We start from the raw sequence: 11,852 nt of genomic DNA, 5'->3' as shown, positions 1-11,852 counted from the left end.
ACAAGGCACACCAATTTTGGATTTCGCTTAGAATTGTTTCTTTCTCACTTATACCAGCTTTAAAATGGGGCCATATTATTCAAATTCACCCGTTCCTCAGCCGTGAATGGCGGCTTTATTATTCAATTGGTGAATAAATCTCAGTTTCGCTAATGCGTCACTGAATCCCGTTGCCCTATCCCCTTTGGTTGTCGTACACATTAGATTTATTTAGCCAATTCCGCGTTTTCCGAATCCTCCATTGTTTTCGGGATTTGTGAAATAGAATTTACTATGCACGTTTTCACCTATCCATTGATTGAAAATGCCTTCAGATTGCCTGTTTGCCACAATGAGCCACTGCCACAACAATGCCACAACTAAAATTCTGAATTTCTGTTTATCGGTTAAAATCACCGTACGGAATTTCTATTTTTTTTTTTTTGGAAAGAGCTTTCTATGGCAAGTAGACATACTTAAAACAAGCGAAAATTGTATGTCTATGCTTAAAACAAAAGATGGAATTTATGTAGTTATCTAAACACTAATTACCTATCTATGCGCTTATTAGGTAGGTTTACTAGAGGATGCCCGCGACTTCGTCCGCGTGGATTTAGGTTTTTAAAGATCCCGTGGGAATTGTTTGATTTTCCGGGATAAAAAGTTGCCTTTGTCAATAACTGGGACGTAAGCTACCTCAGTACCAAATTTCATACAAATCGGTTAAGTGGATGGGTCTTTAGGAATCCCGTGGGAACGCTTTGATTTTCCGGGATAAAAAGTATAATATATATTAGGAATCCCCTGGGATATAAGCTGACCCTGTACAAAATTTCGTCAGAATCGGTTAAACTGTTGGGCCGTGAAAAAGTAGCAGACAGACAGATAGACAGACAGACAGACAGGCAGACAGACAGACTGGCACATTTTCGCATTTATAATATTAATACATATGGATTAAAAAAATCAAAAATCGTTCCAGATACAGTACACTATTATAGTACAAGTACATTAAGATAGGCATCCCTGAAAATTGCGGAAAATAAGGATAATAATTAGTTACCTACTTATAGATTTTTTTTAAATTTTCGCGGGATGACTATTAATTTGTGTCTGGTGGTCATGACTACATTTATAGATTTATATTATCAGAATAATACACAATGCTCTTTACACTGTAAAGTGTAATATTACATTGTAGAAAATATTACTGATTTTTTAGCAGTAACGAAACGCAGAAACGTCACCACTCGCCAAACGTCACGCAATTTCAAGTCGCAAAACGTCATTATTATTAATTTCATGTGTATTGTTTTTATTGCGATTTTTGTATTCAAAGACGCAAATAATTAAAAGCGAAGGCATATAATAGTTCATTTGTAACGAAACATTAAGAGTTATGTGTATTTAAGTTGAGAAAAATCGAAATCTGTGACGTTTCCGCCCTATTGCAACAAAGAAACAAAAAGGTCTTTTTTTACGTCGATTACTGAATTTTCAATCGACTTTGAACTATAAAATGGATTATGTGGCTGCATTAAAGATTCTAGTTATTGGAGAAAGTGGTGTCGGCAAGTCTAGGTAAGAGTTTCACCTTTGTTTAAAATCCTGTGAGTCATACAGGTAAAACTAATATTTCGCTGCTAAATTTCCTATGATGTCATACAATTTACCAATGAAATGTAGGTATTTAATCGCTGAAACTATTATCCAAATTAATACTTTGATTGAACACTATTTTACATTGGAAACTTGTAAAGTTTAAAAATGCCAATCATTGTCTATACATATTTGCCCACAAATAAGCATATTGAACTCTTTTTGTATAATATTCAAGGTTAATATTTATTGTATTTTAGCTATTATCTCTGTATTAAGCAGCCTTGACATGATAATGTATTGATCTACTTAATAAAGTTGATTCTTAAGGTTTTTTAAAGTGTAATTTTAAATCTAAACATTCCTTCAGAATCATAATAACTGGTATGAAATTGAATACTCAAGCCCCCAAAAGATTTCTGTGCTTTACACAGACAACTATTGGTTTCTATTGAGTTGTATTGCTTAAGATTATCTATCCACCAAGTGAAAGGACTCTTTACAACTGCTTTTCTGGCACGTTTCGCATTCAAGCATCTTGAACTGCTTATATCAACACAAATTCTCATTTTAGCATCATCCTAGCATTCACAACCGGTGACTACAATGCATCATTCCCAGCCACAATCGGAGTGGACTATAAATGCAAGGTGATGGAGGTGAACGGAATGAAGGTTAAACTTGGCATTTGGGACACCGCAGGGCAGGAACGGTATAGGACATTGACAAATAGTTTTTACAGGTAAACACATCTAGTAACTAAAGATTAAAAATAATTTAATTGATGTAATGCTGCATAAATGAAATATTTAATACACGCAGTAATTTCAAAAATTAAAAATATGCCTGCTCTATGGTAGGTACATAGATTGAATTTTTTCAAAACAAAAATATACTGTCATGATGATGTCACTATGTAAGGATACTAACAAGACCTCAAGACAAGAAGACTTTGTTCAGGCATTAAGAAGTTATTCTATACTATAGTACTTATATACTTCTATAGTACTTCAGTGTTTTGCTACTTGCAAGTGACTAGCCGAGTTGCACAATACTTGCACCATGTAACACATAAAGCAAGCTAAAACTTACAGAATTTGACATTGTCATAACAACATGGAGAGCATTATGCAATAGCACACTTTTTATAAACAATAAGTAATATAAGAATTGAATTGAAAATAATGTTAAAATATTAGGTAAATTAAATACTAAAAAATATTGAGTTTGTAATATGTTGCCCAAAATATATTTAGAGGTTATTTTTTTTAATTTTGTTTTTTATTTTATGAATTCATTATGGTTTTAGAGAAGCACATGGAGCAATTTTAGTGTATGATGTCTCAGAACCAAAAACTTTACAAAAGCTAAATGAATGGGTTGATGAACTACAGGTATACACAACAAAGAAAAATATTGTCTGTCTAGTTGTTGGGAACAAAATTGACAAGGTTAGTATTTTTTTATTAAAAAAAATATGAATAGGAACCAGTGACAATATTGACTACTTACTCTTTAAAATTATTCCTATAATATTTATTAAAACTAACTAAACTAAACTAAATTTAAGAAATCTAGTTTTTTGACAATTTATACTGTGGATATAATATAAATTACTTAAATACTGACTAGTTTTCCCAAATATAGTAGATAGCACCAACTTCAGAATCAGAACTTCGCACAGTCAAAACTCCAAAAAACCATCATAAGTTTTAATTTTTTTTTCTTTAGCCACGAGCGGTACCTAGAGAAGCAGGCCAGGCATTTGCACAAAAACACAGAATGCTCTTCATAGAAAGCAGTGCGAAGACTCAGGAGGGTATCAATTTGGCATTTGAAGAGTTAGTGCAAAAGGTATGGAATATATTTACAGGTACACTTTGATAATAATCAAGACCTTGCGTAAGCAAGAAATAGCCATGATTTTATGATTAGTAAAATTATAAGCAACTTTATTTTAAAATTAAAAAATTTGCCCTTTGACTCTCAAACGCGAATATTATTAATATTAAGTACTTGTTATAAGTTCTAAGGACCTGTCGAAACAAAAAAAAATTACATGTTACGAACATGTTCCTATTCAATTCTTGGCTCAATGGTTGTATCAGCAACTTCTTCAGAATTATTGTAAACCTAGGTATCTAAAAAAAGTAAGCAAATATCGAAAAATGATTGGTAAATCTATATTGATACTTTTATAATACGCCGCAATAGGAGTCAATATGGTCATTATGGTTTCTACAATAATAAAATTTTGAAATAGAATTAACTTTGTAATTCTAAAGATTCGTAATGTTCTTACTTGAATATTTTCTTTTATTCCTAGATCATAGAAACGCCAGGTCTCTGGGAGAGTACCGGATCGTCTTCAAACATTCGCGTAGCAAGTGAGGAAGGGAGACAACAGGAGGAATCTTGCTATGGCTCCTGTTCTATTTAATTTTACACACTGTATAGACATCGACACATACCTTTGATTATATTATAATACATTATTTTCAAATCATGATTAATGTTGTATATCATTTTTATATGTATGTTGGCTACCCAATCTAGACATGAATGAGTAACTTTATATCCAAAACAATGATCAAGTGTGTAAAGTTAAGCAACATGGGTAAGGTTCCTAAAACCTTTTGCTAAAACTTTGGCGGTCATTATTCCTTAAACAGTAGTTTTTCAAAAAAACTGTCTAAGAAACCTATTAATGATTTGAAATGCCTATTTAAACTAGATATCTTCTATAGGGTAAACACTAATTTCGAGACAAATCCGTACGCTTGTGTATGTGACACGCATGCGCGTAGCGGCAGAAATACTGCCGCGTTGCATCTTTGGATGAAACAGCATCTATGAGTATGAAATATTGCGGCCCAGTCTATTAGAAGTCAAAATTGCAACAATTTTTTCATGAAGTGTCTGTCGATAGCTATACAATTACAATAATTGGTTATTGGACGTAGTTATGAATGATAGGACTCCACATCAAAGCCATAGAAATAACTTGTACCATACCTGTAACTTTTGATACTAAACCAATAGGGAATAGAAAGAAAATCATTAGTACAATAATTATTATTACCAATACTATAACGATAATATCCTAAAACTTAATTTGTGTGAATTTAAATTAAATTGGCTCTGTTTTGCATAACGATGTCCAGTTTTATTGAAGTGTGAAATAAGTTTTGCGTTTGTGTAAGTACTCAGTACACACCTCAGTGAAAATTTTACTTAGTTGTCTAGATTTATAAATTTTCTTTTAGAGAGAGAAGCTTTAGACCTCAAATACAAATCATAATACTTGCACAAACGTATAAACTTATAAATTTTTAAATCAACTTTATACATTACCATTTTATATTATAAAGGTTGGCTAAAAATAATTGGTAAAAATAAAAATCACACTCTCTTGTTCTATTATTACTGTTGTGAGTAGGATGGCACTTCATATAGGCTTCACAATTTAGTTTATTATTTGTGTAGCTTTAAAAATAGCGCAATTGTTTTTTAACCCTAAAGTAATTATTAGATACATGCATTAAAATAATTTTTTTCTTTCAATATAAAGCCTACTTTAAAAACAATATAATAAAGGTACAGATAGCATATCAAATAATTTTATCTGTACCAAGTTATCATTTTAAATTAAATAAAAGCCAACCTTATTGTGCGATATGATATTGTGATACTTTATAAAGTCTGCTTTTGTAAATATATTTAAACTTCTTATGTAGCTACCAATCTAAAAGTAGTTAATATGTTACCAATTTCCTACTTCTTATTGTTAAGTAGAAATACATAACATTAAAGAAAAATCACAACTATTTTTATATGTTAATAACAAATTAGTATCAGCTGTTACTCTTGTAAGTACCATTTGGCGATCACAAATTAATTTACTGTCAATAGTTTCATGGTCTTAAATTATATTATTGTCAGATAGCTCAATTCCAAACTGTTAGGCCTCATTCGCACGAGAGCTTTTTTAACGTCCGTTAAAAAAACGTTCAAATAGAACAAAAATTCATTCTCAAGTATCTGTTCACACGTCAACGCTTTTTTAACGCGTACTTTGTATTTTCAGCGCAACGCTTTTTTAACGCTCGTGCGAATTAGGGCTAACAATTCAAAAACAAGTTCATATGAGAGAATCAGAAAATTAAATGACTATGATACTTTTGCCAGTGCATCATTATTATCTTTTTTTTTGTATGTTGAATGGTTTTAAGTAAGCACCTTAATGCAAAGGCAACTTTATAGCGTTTAAAAAGAAGCTCAAGCTTTTTACGCCTAAAATGAATAATCTATTTGTGATCTTTCGATATGTTACAACCAACGTTTTTTCCAAAAAAGTACCTACGTCATATTTTCGACAAATGATACGTTTGTATGGGTACTTTTAGACAGAACTCAGATAATTCAATTTAACAATTTGTACAGTCCTACCTGACGCGACAATACTATTAATTTTTTTTTTTTTTTTTGGGTCAGTCATTTTATTCTTGGGATGTATGTATATAATTTTATTTTGTGTTGTGACGCTATAATGCTATTGTGTTCGTTTTGTAATATATTTTTTATGAATTTGAAATGTTTATTATGAGGTTTACAATAGGACCAAAATGTGCAAATAAAGTGCTGTTTAGCTAATTATAAAGATTTGATTATTTCTTCCACTCTTATTCCTTTGTATTACCTACTGTTTGTATGTCTTTGTATTTAAAATGGTCAAAAGGTCGCTTACTGACCCGAAACGTCGTTCTTATCAAAAAGCACTAGGAGAGAACTTGGTTGGCATCATAAGTTGGAGTGTCTTACAAGGTGATACTTTGGAACCTTTATAGTTTTGTTTATACAGAAATAACAAATCACTTGTATAGCATGTTAAAGTATTAAAATTCAGCTGGCAGATAGCTATCTCAATAAATGAAATGGTTCCAAACAAAGCATCGGATACAAATCACCGTGACAGAGCATGATCGACGCTTAGAGGACGCCATCAATCAACCCGCGCTTACGATACAAGCGCGACAGTCATACGTCCCGCTATATCCGGCCATACGTCATACTCAGGCGAGTTTGACTGCGACGGTTTGTTATAAAACGCATTAATAAACACAATAAATGCCTTTGTAATGGACAAAGATGATGTATGTGATGCATACGCTAGCTTCTAACTTCAAAACATTCTGATACTGATGGACGATGTACCACGTAGGTAAACTGGTAGGTCTAGATTCTAAAAGCAAGAAATTTTTTCACAGGAGTTACTGGTATCTAGTATTTACTATCTATAACCACAGATTACCTATTTGATATTCCATACAATTAGGTTCGACGAAGTTTTCTAAACAGCAGTTGTGCGATAAGTGCGGGACGAAGGAGGAGAATCAAAAAGCGCTCCGATGAATATAACAGGTGGTGACTCCTGCTATTTTTATTGCTAACTTCTAGACACTTATAAAACTATGACGTAAGTATAATTTTTATTGCTAGTGGACACGACCTTATAGAAATGACCTTTATTATAATAAACTCTACTTCTGTTTGGTCGAAGGAAGAGCTTAGCCAAAACAGTCGTAAATAACCAACTCGGCGTTTATTTGTCAACGCTTATCCCACTCTGTGAGTGACGGCGCCTCATTAGTGCAGACTCCGGAGGGCTGTTGAGGGCGGACCCTTAGGGCCAACGCATATCGACAAAAAGTAGTGGAGAAGACTTTGAACTGATTGTTGGACGGTTGTGCAATAGCTCTTAATGACATTATCCTAATCTAAACTAATCTAATGCTCCTTAACTAAGGCTTCTAACCCTAACTAGTTATAGCTAATCTAATTTTAATAAAGTAAAGACCCAAGACGAGGCGCGGTAGAGTACCTAGATGCAGTTCCTCGAATTATAATACACCCCGTTAGTGCATTCGGCCTCATGTTTCCATGGAACTACGATCAGCGATGCGACGGGTAAATGGAAGCGCTGGCTCACTTGTCGACAGCAGCTGGCTATACCTGCGTATAGTATAAGTAGTAATATATTGTAAGTAAACTAATGTAAAACCAACAAGGAAAATACACAAAAAGCACGCGGTGCGCTTAGCGCCTATGGTACCTATTTGCGTGCCGCCTCAAATCGGATGTAGGTAAATAAAGCTTAATTTGAAATCTTATGCAAAAAATACGCTGCACCTCGGCTCCAGCTACGCTTCGGCTCTGCTGGTGTGCGTTGCTCCTAAGGGGCGGACCTCTCGCAGGAGTGTGTGTCCAGGCCGTGATTTATCACGGGCACCGGAATTAGCTCCAAGTGTTGTTCCTGCGAGTAAATAACAGACCATAATATTTCGTGAGACGCTCGGGTTGACCTAACGGCAAATTCCGCGAGAACTGGGACGAGATTGGGTCAACAATTTGGCAAATCTAAATAGATAGGTATACTTACTTAAAAACTGGTTAAGTGCGAGTTGGCCTCACTCGTTTAGGATTCCGTACATAATAATTATGAACATCATATTTTGGGTGTATATGAAATATTACCTACTTAAGTATTTCTTTTCCGAACTAGAACATTGCAATAAACCGTGAAAGAAAAACCCAAAGAATACTAAAAACTGGTCAAATACAAATCTAGCCTCGCTCTTTTAGGGTTGCGTACATAATGATAATAAGTACACCCAGCACCCAAAATATGAACATCATATTATGCGCGACGCGACGCGCACCGCGCTGCCTCTACAGGAAAGAGTCATATCATAATAGGTAATTGCCGTCAGTATGCGCTTGCATAGCCGTGATAGCTCCTAATCGGAGTTCGGGGATTCGATCCCGGGCACGCACCACTAACTTTTCAGTTATGCTCACTTGCTTTAGCGGTTAAGGAAAACATCGTGAGGAAACCTGCATGACCGAGAGCTATCCATGTTCTCAAAGATATGTGAAGTCTGCCAATCCGCATTAGGCCAGCGTGGCAGACTATGGCCTAAACCCTTTTAATTCTGAGAGGAGACCCGTACTCAGTAGTGGGCCGGCAATGGTTTGATCACATGCGCTTGCATATAGCGATGCCGAGAGATCCCCTCTCGTACCATGCGACCAGTGGGCGCAGGCCCTAAATTTCTAAGTCATCGGTACATGCAGCTATGTACCTAAGTACCTATTATACCTATAAGGTGTACCGAAATCAGCTTATCTATGACCATTATCATGACATACGGAACTGTGCAGACAGTTTGCACAACAAACTATCCCATCCCCAACTTACTCGGCAATCCGTTGGCCGATAATCCTTATCTCAACCCTTAGACCGCGGTTAGCGCCCTATCAATTGACCCGCCCTCTATAAATAGTTCAAGATAAAATACCTCCTTCAATCATGTCCTTACCTTTTTCGAAAATCGTTTTTTTACAAATTAGGTAGTTGAAACGTCTACTTATGTAAATATTAACTACCTAGGTACTGGAGGTACAGATAGCGTACGAGTTGAATGCAGTCGGGGCCTGAGGTAGTAAAGGGCGGGAGCATCTCCCCCCGCCTCGTCTCATAGTGTTGTAGTCTGTCAAGAAACCTATAGGGTACTCCCAGTTGACCTAGAATCATATTGGGCAGGTAGGTAGGTCTTATAGCACAAGTACAGGAATAAATCTCAAAAACCGCGATTTTGTGGTCACATCATTTTAAAAAAAATTTAAAATAATATGTTTCTATTTTCAAAGTAAGATGACTATTACCAAGTGGGGTATCATATGAAACGGCTTTACCTGTACATTCTAAAACAGATTTTTATATATTTTTTTGAATACATAGTTTTTGATTTATCGTGCAAAATGTTGGAAAAATACCCAAGTAGGGAACCCTCAGTGCGCGAGTTTGACTCACACTTTTTTTTACATTATTTTATCTAACACCCCAAATGCTAGATTTACGGGTAGGTACATATTTAGAGCGAATTCGATTTGTGCGCAATAATTTGGGTCGTCCATTCGGAATCATCGTTTCGCGAACACTTCCCAGTCTAGTGATAACTGATAAGATAAACGTTTGCCAAATCTGTTGACTGAAATTGAACATTAGTTGCGACATACAGTTTGGTTTTGAATATGTGATAGACATTCGCTAGAATAGTTACGTAGGTAGATTAGTCATTCAATCACACTAATTATTTATTTACCTATACTTAAAGGCGAAAGTGTGGCGAAAGTTTGTGTGTGTGTGTCAATGATCTTACAATTATTAACATCATTGGTGTGTGTATGTTTGTTACTCTTTCACGCAAAAACTACTGGACAAATTTAGCTGAAATTTAGAATGGAGATTGATTATACTCTGGATTAATACATAGCTCAGAAAATTAAAGAGTTTCTTAAAAACCTTAATCTACGCGGATGAAGTCGCGGGCATCATCTAGTAATAAATAAAATAGATTGATAGACCTTTATACATTTGCAGAAATATCTATCAAGTATCAACTATCTATCGATCAAAAATGATGTCACTCTCAAAGTCTTTACTAAGTAGATAGATAGATCAAAAACTTTATTGCAAACGAAATATGAAATTACTAATCAAGATATTATAACAAAGAAACTAAAAATAATTGTATACAAAGGCGGCTTTATTGCTCAGAGCAATCTCCACCAGGCAACCTTTGGTGGTATCCGTTGGTGCGTGTTGAACAACAAACCAACAAACAACAATAAACCTACTTTCACAACACATGTAGTGATGTAAACATCTCATGGACATGAAAAAATGTAAAAGCTTTTCCACCTTCAAGTTGTAACTTATGTTGACGGGAGAATGACGGCCATTTGCATTGCAAATTCATGTAGGTAGGTAAGTCAAGATAAGAAGCAACATCCCATTACCGTAATAGGCTTGTGTTGGGGTTGATAAGAGAATGTGGCATGGTAGATGGTAGACCCGAATATTTTTAGGGTTCAGTATGCCTGAATGAAAAAAGGGAAACCCTTATAGGACACTTGAGTCTTGTCTGTTACAGCCAATTTGCTGCGAATCTACAAGACTAATTGTCTGGTAGGTACACATGATTATTTTGACCCAAACACGTAAGTACCTAATGTGTAACGTAAATAAGTTATTTAATTAGAATGTAGGAATTATGAAGGGAGTTTTAAACAAGTTTATTTGAGTTGATAAAAATACTGAAAATAGTTCTTATACTTAACATGAATACCAGGAAAAAAATGTTATACTAAGTCTTATAACATGGAATATCATTAAAGGAAGGAACATTGTCAATAAAATAACAATAAAAATGTCTACTACAATTTCATTAGGCTTCACACACATGTAATAGTTTTTATCGGTTCGCATCCTGTTTTAAAGTATGCTTCTACCTTAACACTGGCTTCCCACGGTGCGTGATTCTGAGAATAAATAACAGCCAAGCACCGCGCACAAGGCTTGGACTGCACTAACACGGACGATACTCTTCCCATGATGCGTCGATGCGGGCTGGTCCGCGTCCATCCATAATATCACGCACCGTGGGAAGCCGATATAACAATATGTACGCATAACAAAACTGCTCACCCGATTTATATTATTAAACACATTAATTCACCACAAAAAGCAACCGCAGAGTTCAATAATGAATAATTATTAGCGAATATTGTTAACAGGGCTCTCTCCGTCACTTACTCCATACAATCTTAGTTTCAATTTCATTTAAATATTAAGCAGCCAAAGTCCATGAAATTTTGCAGACATATTCTAGAAACTAATATTATCTGTGCCTGTGGTGTTTAAGATTTTTCTAAAAATATGTAGTTTTAAAATTACAGGGGCTCAAAGATTTGTATGTGAATTTTTAAGACCATGTAACTTTGAAACCGAATATTTTAACAGAACTTTGGGAAACCACAGGCATAGATATTAGTTTCTAGAATATGTCTGCAAAATTTCATGGACTTTGGTTGCTTGATATTCAAATGAAATTGGAACTACGTTTGTATGGAGCGAGTGACGGAGAGACCCCTCTTAAGCGGGAATCGCAATCAAACATTTTTATCATTTAGCCAACAAATTGGCCAATTAAAAGGGAAATTATCATTAAATATAGCGGCGGCGGAGGGATTCGTTATCAGGGGGCGAGTTATTGCGAAATGTTGCCTCGAATATAATTTTCACGTGTTATTTTGATGTAGATTGATCGCTGGCTTTAAGGGGAGGCACACTATAAATTCATTTGAATTTTTTGTATCTTATTCACTTTAAAGTTGGTTTTTTAACTACATATTAGGTAATAGACAATTTT

The 11,852-nt window shown here is 34.8% G+C and overlaps 1 protein-coding gene across 1 annotated transcript; it reads left to right on the top strand.

Moving 5' to 3' along the window:
- Positions 1-1,232: 1,232 nt before the first annotated feature.
- LOC123868810 (ras-related protein Rab-18) lies at positions 1,233-6,231 on the top strand. The gene is made up of 5 exons (XM_045911423.1): positions 1,233-1,560; positions 2,153-2,320; positions 2,888-3,029; positions 3,310-3,432; positions 3,905-6,231. Exons 1-5 carry the CDS (start codon positions 1,499-1,501, stop codon positions 4,016-4,018), a joined length of 609 nt encoding a protein of 202 aa, XP_045767379.1. The 5' UTR covers positions 1,233-1,498; the 3' UTR covers positions 4,019-6,231.
- The last annotated feature ends 5,621 nt before the right edge of the window (positions 6,232-11,852 follow it).

Source organism: Maniola jurtina, chromosome 10, assembly GCF_905333055.1.
Source record: "Maniola jurtina chromosome 10, ilManJurt1.1, whole genome shotgun sequence".
Lineage (NCBI taxonomy): Eukaryota > Metazoa > Arthropoda > Insecta > Lepidoptera > Nymphalidae > Maniola > Maniola jurtina.
The sequence above is the reverse complement of the archived record's forward strand: the minus strand, read 5'-3'. Positions and strand labels throughout refer to the sequence as shown.

Bases quoted from the DNA above. Each gene is read 5' to 3' on its own strand.
- LOC123868810 (XM_045911423.1), top strand. From the start codon at position 1,499: ATGGATTATGTGGCTGCATTAAAGATTCTAGTTATTGGAGAAAGTGGT. The intron at 1,561-2,152 runs GTAAGAGTTTCA...TTCTCATTTTAG, and splicing joins AGTGGTGTCGGCAAGTCTAG to CATCATCCTAGCATTCACAA. The intron at 3,433-3,904 runs GTATGGAATATA...TTTTATTCCTAG, and splicing joins TTGAAGAGTTAGTGCAAAAG to ATCATAGAAACGCCAGGTCT.